Source organism: Odontesthes bonariensis, chromosome 7, assembly GCF_027942865.1.
Source record: "Odontesthes bonariensis isolate fOdoBon6 chromosome 7, fOdoBon6.hap1, whole genome shotgun sequence".
In the NCBI taxonomy this organism is placed as follows: Eukaryota; Metazoa; Chordata; class Actinopteri; order Atheriniformes; family Atherinopsidae; genus Odontesthes; species Odontesthes bonariensis.
Window position 1 is genome coordinate 23,773,693 of NC_134512.1, and position 20,171 is coordinate 23,793,863.

Sequence of the window (20,171 nt, forward strand, 5' to 3'; positions counted from 1 at the left end):
TTTTATTGCTAAAGCCCTAATGGGTAAACTACCTTTATACATTTTTAATTTGTTTTCTTTTCAAAATAGTGTTTACAGGACGAGTTCATCAGATAAAATACTTTTACATATTCCACTTACAAGAACTGAACTTGGGAAAACAGCCTTTTCATCATATGCACCAAAAGCTTGGAATGAACTTCAAGCTACTCTAAATCTTGAAGTTCTTCCATCCATAAATTCTTTTAAAGACCTTTTAAAATTATCATTAACTGACCACTGCAATTGTTTTTAATTTCATTCCTTGTTCGCTGTCTGTTTTTTAGTGTCTGTATACTCAGTTTTTAATATGTTTACTTCTGTTTAGATGTGATGTAGTAGTGGTTTTTGTCTTGTCTCTTGTGTTTTATTGTAATGTAACTTTTTTAAGCCGCCTTCTTGGCCAGGACTCCCTGGCAGAAGAGTTATTGTAACTCAATGGGACCATTTCCTGGTTAAAGAAAGGTTAAATAAAAAAATAAATAAAAACATTCATTTGAGATGTTCACTAGTTGAGCAAACTTTCTGTGGTTACTCAGCAGGGTGGCTATGCTGCCCTTACAGCAAATCACTTATTTACTCTCTTGCTTTGTTGCAGTTTATCAGATTTTGTGATTACTCCAGGTGGGTGTGTGTTGCAGTGTTTTGTCTTGAACTGTATTTTTGGTGTGGTCCCCACTTATGAACCTAGTGAGTTAGTTTGGTGTGTTTAGCTTAAAGCCAGAGTTTTTAACATCAGCTTCGGCATATTCATTTTCAAATGTTTTCTTTTAGAGTTTATCACACTGTTGGTGTGACCCCTGTAAATAATCTTCATTTGGTTTTTGTTATTTAAAGAAACGAAAGTGTTCATCTTAACTCCTGATTGCCAAGGTTATGTTATTGAATTAACAATGTTTCTTTTCCTAGGAATCCTGTAGATCCACAGGTCTACCAAAACATTGTGACCATTTGCCAAATATTGTTTCGAGCCTCCTTGTGCCTTCAAACTTCTCTGACAGGTGAGGATGAGGACAGAAAATCTAGGGATGTGCTTGAGTGTGTAGTCCTGGGACTGTGAACAGATCCTTTGGGCTCTGTTAGTTGTGAGGTGGAGTCTCAGTAGATCCGTCAGTTAGGTTTCTTAGTCTAAAGGGCCGGTGAGCACCTTAGACTCTTTGTCTTGTTCCATGGGCCCTTCCTGAGCCGTTTTAGCACTGCTGTCACTGCGGGGGAGTGCTGTTGCCCATTGGATAGGACCTGACTGAATGAAAATGTTTAGTTAGGCTGGAAGTGTCAAAGATGCAGGGGTTTCGGAGCAGAGCATGGCATTGTCACAAGTAATATTTCTGACTCTACTTGTCAGTTGTTTTAGGGTTATGGCTGATCAGTGTGTATCAAATCACCTGTAATATTATGTGAAAATATTCTGTCTAACGGGCCAGATCAATTTGAATGTAGGCCGCACATGCACACAAAAAAATGTCCTACGAACAGAAATCAACAGGAGCTCAATCAGCGGGTGGTCGCCGTGCAACCAAATTTCAGGAGAGTCTCAGAGTAGAACGATATAAGCTTCCAAAAAAATTGGACTCAGAGACCTTTGAAGTTGCAGTTGATTAATAACCCATGTGTGGTACTCCTGTGAACTGATCCCCCTGCAGTTGCTACCAGCCTTGGATTTGGACGACTCCATCTGCTAAAAAAGGAAAATACTTGATCAAGGAGTGAAATGATAACCCGAGGTAGGGGTGGGACAAGACATGCAGAGGTAGTTCCAAGAAACCCTGCCCTCCGGATCTGAGGTGTCCAGTGTCATGTCTCGCTGCATGCCTCAATATCAATCAGCAAAAACATGACCATCAACTTCAGATGACAGCAGGCTAAAATTGGTGACTATCAAAATGCAGATACTGGCTAGAAGGTTGGGTAGAGTGGAAGCCCTGGGTTCACCTCAAGGTGCGGACTGTGAGCTCCACTCACTTCTTGAGAAAGTTGTGGGGATGGTATACACACAGCTTGTGCAAAAAACGTTAACACTATGAAATAGATGCAGCTATTTACTCCGTACATATTTACCATGAATTAAGACCAACATGTATGCAAACTTACACAAAAGTTTAAGTTTTAAAATGATACATTATTGACTAAAAGAAGCACAACTTGACCAAAATTCGGATACAGACCTGGCAAATGCTTCATATTTTATGTTGTGTAAATTTACCCTGCGTAGTTATTTGTAGTCTTTGGAAATCAAAGGTAAAACTGGTCTTACATTGAGTAAAGATTAATCATTTGAAAATATTCCAAACGCCCTCCAAGAAAAACATGGGGAAAACCCCATGGACGTGACAGGATTCTGTTTGAACAGCTAACACTGAGGATTTGTGAGATGTTGAAAATTTGATGCATTGTATCAAGTTAAAATTAAGGTCTTTTTAAAAAAAATTTTTTTTGGCCAGTCAACTGATGTTTCTATTGGTAATTTATCATGGCCGATTTGGTGCTGCATTCATGTTTGACCAGTTTTTTTCTTCCGAATCAGTGAGAAAATATCCAATACTGGGTACCCATGTACAACAAAAAGTTTTGATTCTTTTTTTTCAATTCCTGACTGGAAATGTTGCTCTGGTTGGAAAGCATCAGAGTCAGCAGGGCAGGACTTTGTATGAACCAAGTTTAGGAAAGAGACAGGAGGGCTGCTTCCCATGCCTGCAGGGTCACCGAAAAAGATGAATATCAGAGCCATATGCATGCCATTTCAGAATATGAAAGGTTTACTTTCATGAACATTTTTTTGTATTGAACAGGTATGAGTTTTTTGTAGTTTGGTCAATGGCTGGAGAGATCATTAAAATGATAATCTTGGCAAAGTTTGGACATTTTGATCAAAAAGTTTGTGAAGCTTTTCTGCTTGTTATGCGAATTGTAACTGAAATGCTTTTGAAGCTTTTGCTGGATGTCACCTGAAAGAATAAAAAAAACATTTGGCATTGCTCTCACAAATTCAGTATCTTAAATTGACTCCCGTTAGTTTCCCACTCAATGAATATTAGCATATAAATACATCACATTTGCCTTTGGAACATGACTAGCATCGAAATAGACTGAATAATATAAGTGTATATACTTACTTGAAAATAGTAAAGAAATCAAATTTCTCACTTTTAAGTGTTGAAACTGTATTATATATTTTTTATGGATATTTTGAATTTCTAATGTGTTTGTAACAACACTTCAGAAAAAGTTGGGACAGGGGCAACAAAGGTCTGAAAAAGATGTGTAACGCTAAACAAACACCCGGTGGAACACCTTAAAAAATGAAGCAACACAAAAAATAGAGCCTGACTGATACATCTGCGGAAGGCCACTGTCAGCCAACAGATTAGAAGGCATGTGTATATGTCCTCTGATATGCTGTGATGGAAAATCTCTTTTAATTTTTCCAACAGAACACTGAGCAGGAAAAGATGCTTGGGGTCAATTATAAATGGTGCAACTAGTAGTAATAGTTTGTCTGGTAGAGTGGCTCATACTCTGTCTTTCTTTCACTACTGGTGGTAACATTTCCAATCTTTCCAGTAAGCAGCTGTCTCATAACTCCTTCATTTGTCCTTTTATATCTTTCACCGACATACTGTGTTTACAGTACCAGCCCCCCCCATTCATTTTTGAATGAGAAGGTGTGTTCTAACTGTCAACAGGTATTGTGTATGAAAATACTGTATCTAAACAAACCAAGAGTATTGTCCAAGACATACTTGAACTTTTATGCAGCAGCATTATGCAGCAGCAAAAAGAAACTTGTGTAAGGATATAACAGTGCTACGTTCATACCAGACAGTGCAGCCATTCTTCCTGTGTGTGAGTGTTACAGTGTGAGCACATGAGTTTTGTTTGGTGGCTGCTTAGAAGACTGTGCATGTATGTTAGTATAACTGAGGATATCATGATACCCAGTACATAATACCATAAACAGAATCTGCAATTCCAGAGAATTTGGTATTCTGATTCGTAATTCTCTGGGAAAGTGGCAAGAATGTAGACTTAATGTGAAGCCTTTGAATCAGAGGCTTTCTATAGGTAGTTATAACTTCACACCTATACGCTTATTCCAGTGTCTAAGACAATGTCATCACCAGCTTCAAGAGAGCAAACATCACCCAGGGTTTGATGTCCCCTATTTCATTTTGTGAAGAATGGTTGGTACTAAAACAATGTGACTAGCATCGCTGACCTCCTTAAAAAAAAAATACTCCTCCAATTTATAACACAGTCTCAAACACACACAAACAGAATATGCATGTGTATTCATTCACCAATTGAACTAATGGCAACTCCAGACACACACACATCCAGAAATACACACATGCACACAGTGCAAATACTTGGCCAGGGGTTCGGGAAGAGGTGAAAGCCAAGGGGAGTCAGTGACACAAGTTGCTACTGTGATTACCTCATGTCTGTAACGGGTAGGGAAGGAAACTCATCCTGTGTATATTTAGACAAAGGCATGCTTTGGAGGATCAAATGCAATGAAACAAAACTCTCAGAAATACTTACTTCTGTTACTAAAATAAAGTTACAGTGTTTATGAAAATATTCTCCCAAATAACTCAGAATGAAAATTAATATTATCTATTATGTCACGATTATATTCTATTAACTTAAGAGTCATGCTGTCCCGCATCAACAGTTAGTGTACTTTATATGTACTGATAATGTATGTTGATCATTCACACATAACAGTCATGTTGATATTTATTTCTTTTCTCCAGTTATTATTTTAAGATTGATTATTTTGCTCACAGTGACTCCATATCTTGTTACTGATGGGGTCTCCTGCCTTCATAGGTCCCACCATTAATAACGATGGGAGGTTCCTCGCTGTCAGCAATCGTGCACCCTGCCAGCTTCATAGTTTGAGTCACTGAGGCTAAGTCTCATCACATGCAGTCCATGTTAAGTATGCGTGTACATGCATGTCTATCAATATATGGCCTACCTGTTTATATTCATATCAAACTCAGCACAAATACAAACACAGTGACATGAGCGCACAGCACTGCTGTTAGATAATCAGATGAGACACTATGAAGAGTGTGCTCAAATGAACTTTTATGTCAGATGATGATATGAGATGAGACGAAAGTGTCCCCAATGAATGCTAATTAATTCAATTGAAAAGATGTGAGTGTAGTTTCAGACTGATTACTACTGTGACTGATTTACAGTGTTAGAGTCAGGTGTCAGTGCCTTAGCTTGTTTGTTATTGTTTGTTTCCTTGGATACGGTCAAGACCTGACACCTGTGCCTAACCCAGACAGACATTTGGTGCATGCTATATGCTAACACATTAGCGGCAGGTGCGGCACCAAGTCTTGAAACTGATATTTACTTCTGAAGTCCTGTCCTTAGTTCAATCATGGAAAGAGTGAAAAATCTTGCTGGGATTTTTTTTTAACTTGATTGTGTATTTCTACCTACAGAAAACTTCTGTGATATAAAGGTTATGAATGACAAGTGAAGATCAATACACTGATGCAAAGCATTCAGTTAGGTTTTTGTTACACTGATTAACCACCCTGTGCTAGTAGTATTGCACTCTCGTGTCTACAACAGTACCATCTGGCTTCATGAATGCAATGAAAGTGAAAAGATAAAGTATAAATAGACCACATTGCTGCAGTGCACATACGAGTTTACTGTGTACACCTGGAACACATCCTCCAAACGTTTTATCATTCAGCCCTCAGTAGAATGAAACCATTAACGACAGCAGATTTGGATAAAACACTTCCACTCTTTCATCTAAGGATACTTGTCCCCTGGAGCTTCCCGTGTTCAAAGTTTTAAAACTGAGACCTTTAAGTGCAAGTAACCATGAATTTTATTTTGGCTACAGCTTCCTGAAGGCACTATCCCCTCTGGCTACTCAGGTGTCAGTCAAGCCAGCAGTTTCCACTGGCTGAAGCTGTGATGGCCCCTGGTTATACGAGGCTCTGAGCTTCAGAGCATTCAGGTTATTTCATCTTATCTAATACGTAGCTGTGAAAAAGAAAAAATATCTTGACTGTGTTTAACAGGCTAGATCTGTTTGCTCCTTTCAAATGTAGGCTATTCTTGGTTTCTAAAATGGGGGACCGTGACCCAAAGTAGACATAGTGTGGGTCCCAGAGGCTCCCCTTGTGACAAGAATAACTATGATTTCATGAATGAAAGACCTGCAGGGTGAGGGACTCCATTACTAAGGAGGCTCTGGGTCTGAAAATGACCTGCCCTTTCTACACAAAACAAAACTGAGGGCATGGAAGTGAGGATTCTAAAGAAACTTGAGGAATCTGATTGAAATAATAATTTTGGGGCAACATGTTTGGAAATCTCTGCGCTGTTTCTCCAAAATGACTCAGTCTGAGAGGGACAGCAGCAGCAGCAGCAGCAGCAGCAACAAGTGTCACCTGGTCTTCCAACATGGGGAGGGCTTTGGAGTTTAAAATGGTGAGAATATGATAGCCTTCTGGAGCCGTTGGTATAGCTTATGCAAGTGGAGCTCTGTGTACACTACAGAAAGTTGACAGTTCACAGTGCAACAGTTGAGGATATTAACAGCTACAAGTGCTGAGGAGCAAAAGGGGGACTTTGTTTTAATCTGGGGGGGCTGCATGAGAGAGAGAGTTAGGAGGACGCACGGGCAAAAGGGCAAGAGGAAGACACCAAGGAGGTGAGAGACGGATTTACCCTCAGAGGGGTAAAAAGATGACTGTGGTGTCCCAAGACAATCACGAAGAGACTGTGGTGGTCACTCCTTTGTTGCAAGATGCTGCTGAGTTGGAACCAGCGGACCAGGAGTGCAGCGAAAGAGTGGTCATCAACATCTCAGGCCTGCGTTTCGAGACGCAGCTCAAAACCCTCTCGCGCTTTCCGACCACGCTTTTGGGAGATCCGCGTAAAAGGATGCGTTTCTTTGACCCTCTGAGAAACGAATATTTCTTTGACAGGAACAGGCCGAGTTTTGATGCCATCCTCTATTATTACCAGTCAGGGGGGAGGCTCAGGAGGCCCGTGAGCGTACCTGTGGATATTTTCCTGGAAGAAATAAAGTTTTATGAACTTGAGCACGAGGTCATAGAGCTTTTCAAAGACGACGAGGGCTTGACAAGAGAGGAGGAGCGCCCCATGCCTTCCAACGAGTTCCAGCGTCAGCTGTGGCTCCTGTTTGAATATCCAGAGAGCTCAGGGCCCGCACGAATAATTGCTATTGTGTCAGTAATGGTTATTTTGATATCCATTGTCATTTTCTGCTTAGAAACCTTACCTGAGTTTAGAGAGATCCACCCAGCGCTCGACAAACACGCCAATGGAAGTGCTCAAGGAAAACAGCCCAATCCGTTCTCGGATCCATTTTTCATGCTGGAGTCACTTTGCATTGTGTGGTTCTCTTTTGAATTCACCATGAGGTTTCTGTGCTGCCCCAGTAAAGCAGTTTTCTTTAAAAACATAATGAACCTGATTGATATTGTGGCCATAGCACCATATTTCATCACCCTGGGCCTTGATCTCGCAGATGATCAGGGCAGCAGTCAACAGGCTGCCTCCTTGGCCATACTGAGGGTAATTCGTCTCGTCCGTGTTTTCAGGATTTTTAAACTGTCCAGACACTCCAAAGGTTTGCAGATTCTAGGCCAAACGCTGAAAGCAAGTCTCAGGGAACTGGGACTTTTGATATTTTTCCTGATCATTGGAGTTGTTTTATTCTCCAGTTCGGTGTATTTTGCTGAAGCGGAAGACCCCGATACTGGATTTACAAGTATACCTGATGCATTTTGGTGGGCTGTGGTGACAATGACTACAGTTGGCTATGGAGACATGTGTCCTTCCACCATTTGGGGTAAAGTCGTCGGATCCTTGTGCGCAATCGCCGGAGTGCTGTCCATAGCTTTACCCGTTCCTGTTATCGTGTCCAATTTCAATTATTTCTACCACAGAGAGAACGAAGAAGAGGAAAATGTTCAGTACATCCACGTGACTTGTGGGCAGCGGTTGCTTCAGCCCTCACTGGGTGACAGTGACTCAACCAAAAGTATTCAGACACTCTCCAAAACTGAGTCCTACCAGGGAAGCGATGACTTGGAGACTCTGACACATCAAAATGTGAATCAGCCAGAGACATACACAGGGAAACTCACAAATGTGTAAAGAGGGCGATTTTGTTCCTGGTGAGTTGTGATGTGGCTTATTCTTGTTTTGCGCACGTTGTCTCCTCTCATTCCGAAAACGTGGAGACCTATGCAGCAACCCCCAACCAAAAATGAAGTTCAACTTAAATCTGTAATATGGGACAGAAAACAGCATTCCTTCTCACTTATGCAACCTCACACATGTTCACACACTGGGGATATTGTTAGAACTACATGACATCATGGCAATGCGTATTATTAGCAGGCCAACCCCATGGATATTGCGCATGTCATGTCTACACATTTTAAGGTTTCTGTGAGTCATTTCACGGTGTTAAATATCAGGCGTGTCTTCTGTGGTGTTACATGACATGGTTGGAGTGAGGGTACAGGTTGAGGGTGGAGGGCGTTCCTCGAGACTACATACTGGGAGATATATAGCCTACGTGTGTGTGTAAACTGAATTGAGATCGCAGCCTTTTCCTTTTAGAAAAGAAGACAGCAACACCAAATTCAGATCATTTAAATTAAGTTCAAAACACTCCATCCACTTTATTTATTTAGGGATCCTCTTAACCTTTTTAAAATCATAATCTATTGAAAAAAAAAGAAAATAAAAATACTTGTTCAGGCGAATCTCTGGTGACTTTTATTTGTTTACGGCTCTAAAAAAAAAAAACCCACTTATGTCCATTATAATCTCGCAAATTCTTTGACAAAGCGAGAGAGGAGAGTTTAGCCGCGCGTCGAAACAGTGCCGATTCAAAACATGCTTTCCACGTTGCTGCGGAAACATATTTATACAGACACATAAAGCAAGGCAATAATGTGTTACATTAGACCTTGGATTTATAAAGATCACATGTCCGTCTGTTTGTTGCTGTTCACCTTTTACGCCGCAACTCTCTTAAGCGCTTGTGACGTTTCCTCAGTTCAAACACTGTCTTAAGGTACAATGCAATAACATGTCATCTTTACCGCGTAAAAGGGCTTCCTTGGCTCTTAAGTGGTGGTCCTAACTGAGCTTTTTAAACTCAATGTATATGTTTCCCATGCACTGAAACGCTGGTTTGATTAAGTGGGTAATTTTTTATTTTTTTTTAAAACAGCACGAGGGCATTCGTTATCATCAAAACATATAACTCTCGCATTGTGGTCCATTTTTCTCGTAGCTTCTAGAGTTAAAAAAAGCTTGTGCGCTGTACATAATTTTGAAATGAGGGAACAGATGATGTGAAATATTTTGACAAAAGCTAAACTTAACTATTACAAAATAATCACCGTACTTTCAGCTGAATATCTTGTCATTTGAGTTTGTGATACAACTAACTACAAATCCTGATTTATATTCAATTGAGAATAAAACCCTCTGTGCTTTTTCTGCCTTCCTTTCTTTTTTTCCTCTTTGGGAGCCTGCAGTGTGCGTCTATGAGAATCTGATGAAAGAAAAGTGAGCTCCGAGCGCCACTGTGTGGATGATTAATCCCTCTGCAGACAGCAGAGAATTAACACTTCAGTTTAAGCATCTTTGCACTGTTGCAGTTGGCCTTGACAGATTTAAGCGCAAGCCCCAGAGATCACGTTCTTATATGTTCACAGATAATTGTGGTTGTAAACTAAGCCCAACCAGCTTCCAATGCTAACACGGCGGTTTTTGTTTTCTGCTTACTTGCAGGCAGGCAGGCGATTAAGTGAAGCTTGTTGTCCGGTCAGAGTCACAACGAGATACACGGGTGGGCATTCTCTTCTCCAAAATATTGGATCATTTTCGCACGGATTTCTGTTGCATTGCCAGTGTTTTAACCTACAGAGAGCCCGTGGTGGACACGCATGGAAAAGACTATGTCTGCCGCAATGAACATTGTGTGTAACATACGTAGAAAACAACAACAACATTATTTTGTGTTGGCTTGTAAATGAAATTGTACAAAAAAGCCTGGTGTATATATACTGATTTTGTAATTCTTACTTTTCCCTTTCTAATGCAGCTTTTTAGGCCAGATGAAACAGTGACTTGCCTTTTTTTTGTTGTTGCAAATGTTCAGATTGCATTGCAGCCCACTGTAAACAGCATAACCCGTAGCATCATAATGCCCCCATGCATGGCATGCATTCACTGTAAGATTCAAATATAATAAAATGTTTTATTTTTCTAATCCAAACGTTCCTGTGAACTTAACTTCACTCCTTTTTATAAATGAACCATGAATATGAAAACATACCACTCATCAGTTTTCATTGCTTCATCAACGCGACTCCGAGAACAGGTCATTTATCTCAAAATAGATTATAGAAATAAACCGAATAAAATCACTTCTCAAAAATAAGTTTCGTACACTTTATCACTTTTGGTGCTGAATGCTGGAAAAAGTAAGAGAAGCAGACATTGGCCTGCATAGCCACAAAACCCATTAACTTAATAAATACCATAGTGATAAATGGATGGAAGGCCTATGTATTTGACAGTTTTAGCAGATAAGACAGAGGTCTGGTAAGCTGCTTTTGCGTTGTTTTAGAGGAAGTTTGGGACTTAGGTCTGTGCCCCTCTGTTATGTGGATGAACAACCACGCATCGCACAGCATATGGTTTGTTATGTAACAACCGAGTAGGCTATGTGCTTGTGAATGTTTTGGTAATTTGTAGTTTTCTGAGAGGAATCGATTAGCTGCGCTGTCCGTGGTGCTGAAAGTAATCCGTCCTCTACAGATCGTTTTGCCAAATTTCCAGCGTTTTTCTCACATGTGCTTGGCTTCTGGGGTCCAGTTGCAACAATGACTCCACACTAAGAAGCTATTTTAATTTAGTCAGTGGGCTATCATAAAGGAGTAGATCTTGGGTGTCAGACCTGCACAGCCGGAGTGCTACTTCACATCTTTATTCATCTTTCAAGACATAGTTGGTGATTATATCTTTTTCATTCGTCTCTGCTAACATGTTGAAAATGGCAATTTTGGATTCGGTGGCACGGATATAAGCAACGGACGCCTGAAACTCCTAAATAATAGAGTGCCAAAATGAAAATGGTATGTTTTAATCTTCCACCAACTGATGGAAGGCTGATTGATCAAGTTATGGATGATCTCAGATGTGACACAGAGTTGCTTCAAAGGATTTGTCTATCTTTGCAGTCTGATTGCGCCAGTGCTGGCACACAAGCGTTCTTGTTTTTGTGGTGTATGAAGAACTTCTGGCGGCGTCCTTTAGTAGAGCCGGTCTGCATTGCGTCGAAACCCTCCAACTCCTCCTCCTCCTGCTGCTGCCCTCCCTCTCTCCTACTCTCGTTTCCCTCGCCTCCCCTGCACTTGCATGTAAAATGCACAGCAAAACATGCTTCACATTGTTGAGAAACCATTCGGACGTCGCTGCTACACTTACCTATTTCTCGGCTATCCTTTCTGATTTTCTTTTCTTTTTTGTCTCCTAAATCGTGCTCACCGTCCTGCTCTGAAACACATGCTACTAGTCATCTTGTCTAGTGGCAAAAAAGCAGCAGGTTTCTGCTGATGCAGTGATGTCTGGAAATGTCAAGGGCTCGCTTATTGCCCCTTAATGTATCTCCCCCCGAATTGCAGCGCAAGATTTTCTTCTGCAGTATATACTGTAAGCTCTTCTCACCACCGTGCCGCCGCGCAAGCAACTACCGACTCTGCAGCTGAGCAATCCACTCTTTTCGCTCCATTTCCATCTCAGGCTCTCCTCTGTAGACTCATCTGATTTTCGTTTTGGCTTATTGCATTTTGCAGTAGACTTTAGATGGCGATGGGTACAGTAAGGCTCTAGGCTCTTTATTTGTTAGGTGCAACGTAAAGTTTCCACCTGACACCCACCGGTGCCCTGCTGTTGGATGATTTTACTCGAGGCTAAGACGCCTTCAAGACCTCTCAAGATCAAGCCACGGTAAGCCCCTGAAACTGCTGACTTATACAATAGTTACCTGTCAGGTAATTATTTTACTGTGAGTTTTTGCTTATGCATGTGCTGCACTACTGCTGTAGAGTTGTCTTATCTTGTCGATGCGTTTGGAAATTGTCATTAGGCCTATGGGCTACATGCATCCAGAAACATGAGGCAAAACAGTACCAGGATAAAATGCTATGCGTCACATTACAACTCAGACTAGGGAGGTTGGCATAGGATAACTGCTACCATTCTCCTTTAAGACAGAACCACTGAATTTCTCTGCTAAACTAAAACTCTTACAGAATAATACCATATGGCATAAGAGTTATGACTGCTTTTATGAGAATGAAAAAAAAAAACCCATAAAGGTCACCAGAAACTCCCCAATGAGTACGAGAGAGAAATTTTTAGTGCTTACAGTACAAAAACTGGAATAAAAAGTCTTCTTAAATGGGGGTGTGGTGGGGGGTTAACTTTAACTGATGGATGACTCCGCTAATTGCTGCCCCAGAGATGTAAATATATAAATAAATAAATTAACTGCAGAAAATGCTGAGCCAGCAAATATCTTGGCTGTTTGATTCCATTATTCCCACCTTCCCCCCCCTCTCTCTCTTTGGGTGACAGAAGCAGCAGCAGCAACTGCTGCAGATGCACTGGAGAGAAGCAATGGTCAAGTCAGCGAGAGCCGCAGTGGAGCCGCACTGAGGCAGAGCAGCCAACCACCCCCCTTGCAACTGGGGACATCTCCACCAATCTAAGGGGTGTGGGAAGCTGAGGAGTGGAAAATTTCTCCCAATCCTGAATGCCCGCTCAGTCAGACTAACCAACACCCCAATACAATTCCTCATCTTCCTCTTTCACATCCTCCTGCTCTTTCCAAAATGACCGTAGTAGCAGGGGACAACATGGACGAGACCTCGGCCGTCCCAGGCCATCCTCAGGACACCTACCCCCCGGACCATAATGACCATGAGTGCTGCGAGAGGGTTGTCATCAACATAGCTGGCCTCCGGTTTGAGACACAGTTAAAGACTCTCTCGCAGTTTCCGGAGACATTGCTGGGCAACCCCAAAAAACGGATGAGGTACTTTGACCCCCTGAGAAACGAGTACTTCTTTGACAGAAACCGCCCCAGCTTCGATGCCATCCTGTATTACTACCAGTCTGGGGGGAGACTGAGAAGGCCAGTGAATGTCCCTTTGGATATGTTCTCAGAAGAAATCAAATTTTATGAACTGGGAGTGGACGCGATGGAGAGATTCCGTGAGGATGAGGGTTTCATCAGGGAGGAAGAGCGTCCCTTACCTGAGAAGGAGTTCCAGCGTCAGATCTGGCTCCTCTTTGAGCACCCAGAAAGCTCAGGCACTGCAAGAGGGATTGCCATTGTGTCTGTGATGGTAATCCTCATTTCAATAGTGATATTTTGTCTAGAGACATTACCACAGCTGAAAGAGGACCCAGCGGGTCGTTTCGAGAGAGTTGGGAACATTACTATTTATTATAAACCAAATATTCTCACTGACCCCTTCTTTGTCATTGAGACTCTCTGTATAATCTGGTTCTCCTTTGAGTTGATAGTACGTTTCATGGCATGCCCAAGCAAACCGGCCTTCTTCAAGAACATGATGAACATGATCGACATTGTGGCTATCATCCCTTATTTCATCACACTTGGCACTGAGCTGGCTGAAGACCCAGAAAATGAGGGGGTTGGGGAGCAAGCAACATCTCTAGCAATACTCAGGGTGATCCGTCTGGTCAGGGTATTTCGGATCTTCAAGTTGTCACGACACTCCAAAGGACTTCAGATTCTAGGGCAGACCCTCAAGGCCAGCATGCGAGAGCTGGGATTGTTGATCTTCTTTCTGTTCATTGGAGTCATCTTGTTCTCCAGTGCTGTCTACTTTGCTGAGGCAGAGGAACAAGGATCCTACTTTGGCAGCATCCCGGATGCATTCTGGTGGGCTGTTGTATCCATGACAACTGTGGGCTATGGGGACATGGTCCCAGTCACTATAGGGGGCAAGATTGTAGGATCTCTGTGTGCCATTGCTGGAGTGCTGACAATTGCACTCCCAGTGCCTGTCATTGTGTCCAACTTCAACTACTTCTACCACAGAGAGACCGAAGGAGAGGAGCAGGCCCAGTTGCTCAACGTCAGCAATCCCAACATCCCCTCTGAAACCAACTCCAGCCGCCGTAGCTCATCTACCGTCAGCAAGTCAGAGTACATGGAGATTGATGGAGACATCAACAATAGCATTGACAATTTTAGGGAGGCTAATCTTAGAACTGGCAATTGCACTATAGCCAATCAAAACTGTGTAAATAAAAGCAAGCTGCTTACGGATGTTTAGATGCCAGTTAGGAACTGTAAGATCTCTACTGGACTGTCATATGTGGAGTAGACCATCAATTAGGAATGCTTCATTTACCTACCCAAACCACTCTACGGCAATAGGCCTACAACTACGCTCAACTCTACAAAAAGGAAAGAAAAAAAACAAAGCTGTTATAGTATATGCCATGTAGATAGAATTATTCATTCTACTGATCCTACAAATATATAGTTATAACAAAGAGAAAACATCCATTATTACACTTATAAACGGCTCCCAGGAGGACACAGAGCACACCCTGTCTTATCAGACGACAGTGTGACAATTAAATCCTTATGCATGGAGAACAGATAACATTTCAGCAAGTTGCACAATGCACCAGAATCGACTGCAGACATGCAAGCCTCTGCAGCCAAGTGGTAACCGCCAAGAAGTTAGATGACCCCCTCAGCACCCTCCCTCCTCTCTCCTCTCCCCCCTGCAAAGGATCTACTACTCAGCAAAGCACCTTATGGGAGGAAGACTGATCACTCTTGTTTGGATGTAAACAGATGGTGATCTGCTTGCTTCACGGACATCTGCAGTGCTACTGTTTTCCAGCAGTTGCCGTAATTGTGTTATCACCAAGTGATTCAATGCCATGCCCTTTAGATGCAACACAGCACAACGATAAAAGTGAGCTTCACACAAGCATGATTTAGAGACTTTCCATTTTGATATCGGCATGCATGAGACATATGTCACATACTAGGAAGGATGTTTTTTTGGATATCTGCCTCCATCTCCCCCTTCTCATATGTTTTCATACTGAGTGCACTGGATGAGTTTTTAATTTGAAATGCTAATCATTTAGAAGTATAGAAACTGAATGTTAAAATCTTAAGGGGACAGTACATAAATGAGATCATAGCATGAAAAAAGTAACCTGCATTATGGCCTATCGACGAAGATACTTTTGTATCCTGGTATATTTAATGCATGACATGAGTATACAGCTTGTTGCAATTCAAGCACTCTGCAGTGCCCTATCGTCAGGGAAACTGAGGAAATCAAAATTCTGGGTGTTTCTGAATTGTGATAAAATATATCCACCTTGAGGATGCAGAGTTTATCATTTAAAAGTAGGCAACGAAACTGAATAAATAATATCAAAAATGCATATAATCATAATAAGCACCAGTTACAGTATTAGTCAATAGTGCAGTGCATGGACCTTCTTTGAACAAGAAAAGTTAACATATTGTCAGCCATGCTTCCATCTCCACCTCTAATTTTAGTACAAATTGGTTTAGAATCCACTGAAAAGGATCAATACTGAATTCCACTTCATGTTTGTGAGGATTATTCAGATATTAGTTGTCAGTGCCTTTTTCCCTTCCACCAACAGGACCAGTGAAAGTGCCTCGTGTGCAGTGGTTTTTGTGTGTGGTGGAGCGAAGCCGGTCTTAGCATGCAGCACAGTTGGTTGTGATGTTAGTGAAGCCAGACAAGTAATGTTCAAACAGCAAGTGACTGTGGTCAGAAATAAAGAAAAAAAAAAGACGTTCCATGTTGTCATGCACAACCTAGCTTTCATGCTGTCACGCACTTAATTATGCCCTTAAGCAGCAATGTATTGTACTCTGCATGTTTACCATTCCAACCTAAAAGGGAATATCGTCTGGTTTTCAACAGATTTTGTTCACGTCTGTCCTTTTCTTTTGGGCACCATACATCCTTTCAGGGTCTCTACCTCAGCGAGGTCATTGCAAACTTGCTGCAGAGCTGCAAGCTTCAATGATGCAGGGCTTCCTTTCCCATAATGCAAAATAGAACCTTAAGTGTAAACTGCAGTCATGCAATATTGAATGTGAGAGTCCCAAAGCATAGCCTTTACACAAGCACTTACATGTAGGCCAAGTAGTGCACCGCAATTCCTCTACTTTTTTTCACTTAAAAGCTGCGCACAATCAGGACATTCATTTGTAAAGATGATTTGACCCTCCCTGACTGTCTCTTTGAAACAGTGCCATGTCAAGTTACAGTGGTATCACAGAGGAACGCCTGTGTAGAACATAGCAGAACATTTTAATCTACTGTCATTAAATCTGTCATATTGCAGTAATAGGGCATTATCATGCACACTAAAATACAGCCCATCCTTTTGCACAATTGCTTCATTTAGTTTCTTACACTATTTTTCTTACTTGCATTTCCTTTTCTTTTTCACTGTGCTTGCACATTTCCATGTATAGTTTCTCAGCATATTGCAGGAGAACTGCAGATAGATTGGGACAAAATGTAACAACTACTTGAAAATGTCCAGTTACTGTACATTAATCTACACTCAGTACTGGGATGTATTCATCCAAACGATGGTAAGATTTTGTACTTTACTGTATGCTCCTTTTTCTTTATTAGTAGTTAGTTTGATTAGATAAGTTAGATTATTATGAGTTACTTTCCTGACAAGCTCCCGGAAGAAAAAAAAAAGCTCCACTGCAGTGCTACTTGAATGTCATAGCTGTCTCTGTTGGTGCAATGGCCATCCTCTGTGGTGCTAGTACAGGACTACAGCTGTTGTCTTGTTACCAGAACACATCATCTGAAGCCGAAGCAAGCTTTAGTTAATTGTTTTTGGAGAAACAGGTTTTCCATTCAACGATTTTTCTTCCAAACATTTATTTTATCGGTAGCTGGTTGGTTAGTTTAGAGAACTCTTTGTCATTTTGTTTGGAATCGATCTTTGTACTGTACTTCTGAAGAGTATCTGCCTCAGGCAAAGGGAATATGCTACGTGTCAGTAACTTCTCACAAGTGCAAAAAAGAAGGAGGTCATTCAACTTGTCTTGGCCTTTTCCTACAGTGAGACAACGAAATACCATGTGGCATGTATCGCAATGCTATGTATGGAATGATACAAGGATGTGATAATTGTATCGAATGTAACAATCAGGAAATCGTTTGCTTTGGTCTCATGTTTCTTATAACACCAAAATTTTTGAAGGTAACGATAAGGGGAGCCTGCGTGAAACAGTCCAAAGTGGGGTGATGAAATATAAATGATACCCTCACGATAGTAGTGAGGGGCATGTATGGATGGTGCTATGCATTCAATTACCCAACAGAAATGTGCATTCTTAACAGCAATAGAATAACAACCTGTTCATAAGTTTTCTTTTTAATTATTATAAAAAGGCAAAAACCCATCTATTGTGTCAGAGACACTGGGATCGCTTGTCAGATACTCACAACAGGGCTGCTGCTCATGTAGAAACCTCTGGTAGTTTGTTCTGGGATTTTGTAATATCAGTGGGGTTAGATGTATAGACCTATCTTAAATTCAGAGAAAACCAATTTTTAAAAAATCCAAGTTTCTGGTTGGAACAAAAGCTGCTAAAGGGTTTTGTGAACCCGATAAAAGAGAGTCTGACTGCAGTTCATGAGTATGATCAGCTGTTAAAGAGAAAAAACTGTTAGAGAAGTTGCCTAAATAGTTTTACATAGTCCTATGTTTAGCTCAATTTTAGATGTTATGCTTCTGCAAATATGTGTATAAACTTCTAAAAATGACAACATTTATCCAATTAAGAAAAAAAAACATGAAATGTCAAGAGAACACAATGCTGTTTAACTACAATAGGCTAGAGAAAAGTAACCACTATATACTGCAGTTATGTAAGGAAAACAAGTTTAATGTGTGTTCTTATTTTCCTCTGTTTTTGTTTTGTTTGTCTCTGGTGGCACTGTAACGTGAGTTATTTCGGACGAACATGCCTTACACTGGAATATAAAAAAAATGTTCCTCCAGCAAGCCATGAAAATGAAACTACTGTATAAGATCACTTACTAAACACTTGATGATATAGACTATTATAAACACACACAGTTTGTGTTTTTGGTTTCAAGAAAAAGAACAAAAACCAGGATTCATTCCTGTTCACATTTTTCTTTTTTTCAAACTCTACTGCTGAACTATCTGCAACAATGTATCTCTACAGAAACCTACTGATTGCGAAAAAGAAAAAAAACTGCATGGGCGATGGAAGACTGCATGAGCTTTGCCTTTCAAGCTGCGGATCAACTATAATACAGTTGCATCGTTTCAAAAGAGAAACCCTTGCTTTCATCTGCACCCAGGCTTCCTGTAAGGCCCTGTTCAGGAGTTGTTGTGAAACGTGTCCTTTGCTGGATTTCTAAAAGCACCTTAGCGCTGACCGCATCATTGAGACGATGGCTGGCATCTGAGCCGAGCTCACCGCCTCTGTGTGATGTCCAGGTTGAGCTTGCTGGGCTCTGAATGTGAGCAAGGACAACAAGGGCTAGTTTCAGGACTGAAATGCTCTTTCATGTGACATTCGGCCCACTCTTATCTCACTCCAGACTGCAGTGATACTATGTTGTAGGAAACATGTCCATCATGTCTGAGCAAAGCCTGTGCCACACACTATCCTCTCTACAGGTTCCAAGGCATTCTGGGTTATTAAAAGTCTTGATGCTGGACAACTTTTTTTCCTGCTGAGGAGCATCTAAACGGGATTGAATGTTGGGATGTTGTGCATCTCGCTCGAGAAGTTCTTGTTTGTCTTAGAAGTGTGATGGCTATGAGTTTGTATTTTCTGTCAAGAATGCACATTTAGATGCTGGTAGAGAAGCTTTTCGGAGCTAAACACTGAAGGACTGTTGAACTCTTCTGCTCTTCTTTTCATCCACAAGCAAGCGAAACTCCAACTGTGTTATCTAATCCAGCCGTCATTGTCATGTTTCGTTTACCAAGGATTATGCTACAATGTGTTCAGTTTGTCAGAAGATGACAAAGGCATGGTCTGTGATCTATGCAAGGGTTATTTGTGTTTTCTTTCTTATACCACCTATGGTTTCATCTTACATTAACTTCAATAAATTTTTAAGGATCTGCTGGTGTATGCTCATTTCAGCTCGGGGTTGGTTGGGGTGTATATATCCGCTCTAAAGAATTGCACTAAAAACCTACATGAATGAATGCATGCGTTTTGTACACTAAGTTGTCACAGTCCTCTCTGTGTGGTACTAACAGCAGACATATGCAGCAGCGTAACAGAACTTGAGGTGTCCATCTACCAGTGCCCTCTCACTACGGCCATTAGCAGTGATTCATGGGGCTAAGGTAATGGTCCACACTAATCCTTCTGTCCCAAGAGGGGACCACTTAAGTCTGTCACTTCCTGCGAGTTGTTTCACACCTCAGATGCCAGAAGATCTGCTCATTCTGCAATATCCTGTATTCACACAGCTATCTGAGTGAAGGCAGAAACTATTTTCATCTTCTTATTCCAGAATATGACAACGAAGATATTTCTTGAAGGCCAGAGTTAGTACTTAGGACAGATAGAGTACATTTTTCAGGTAAAGACATTGAAGACGAAAATGTCTACTATTTTTTGCCATTTAATAGTTTACATTTATTGGTATAAAATATCTGCTGAATGATTTCCTGTTGTTTTATGGATCCAATTTTTGAACTATAGCATTTTTTTTCAGAGAAAACGAGTCACTAAATTTATATTTAGTCAATTAGCAGATGCCTTTGTTGAAAGCAACATGCAAATGAGGAACGGCACTCAAGATGGAGTTTACAGTTATTAGTTTTAACGGTGAACTTGAAGTAGGTCGACAACATTTGGAAAATCCACGGAAATAAATACAAGTGAACAAACTTTGTTTAGTTAGAATATTTCATTTGAAACAAACAAGTAAAACAAACAATCGCACTCTTTGGTAACAACAACAGCTTTT

At 41.0% G+C, this 20,171-nt stretch overlaps 2 protein-coding genes across 2 annotated transcripts; both read left to right on the forward strand.

Annotated features, from left to right (window-relative positions):
- The first annotated feature begins 6,481 nt into the window (after positions 1 to 6,481).
- Positions 6,482 to 10,265, forward strand: LOC142384180 (shaker-related potassium channel tsha2-like). The gene is made up of 2 exons (XM_075470211.1): positions 6,482 to 8,213; positions 9,850 to 10,265. The coding sequence occupies exon 1, from the start codon at positions 6,754 to 6,756 to the stop codon at positions 8,191 to 8,193; it is 1,440 nt and encodes a 479-aa protein (XP_075326326.1). The 5' UTR covers positions 6,482 to 6,753; the 3' UTR covers positions 8,194 to 8,213; positions 9,850 to 10,265.
- A 1,050-nt stretch (positions 10,266 to 11,315) lies between these two features.
- Positions 11,316 to 19,311, forward strand: LOC142384181 (potassium voltage-gated channel subfamily A member 1-like). The gene is made up of 2 exons (XM_075470212.1): positions 11,316 to 12,072; positions 12,703 to 19,311. Exon 2 carries the CDS (start codon positions 12,960 to 12,962, stop codon positions 14,433 to 14,435), a length of 1,476 nt encoding a protein of 491 aa, XP_075326327.1. The 5' UTR covers positions 11,316 to 12,072; positions 12,703 to 12,959; the 3' UTR covers positions 14,436 to 19,311.
- The last annotated feature ends 860 nt before the right edge of the window (positions 19,312 to 20,171 follow it).

What these genes read in the sequence shown, in the direction of transcription:
- LOC142384181 (XM_075470212.1), top strand. Translation starts at nt 12,960, where the DNA reads ATGACCGTAGTAGCAGGGGACAACATGGACGAGACCTCGGCCGTCCCA.
- LOC142384180 (XM_075470211.1), top strand. Translation starts at nt 6,754, where the DNA reads ATGACTGTGGTGTCCCAAGACAATCACGAAGAGACTGTGGTGGTCACT.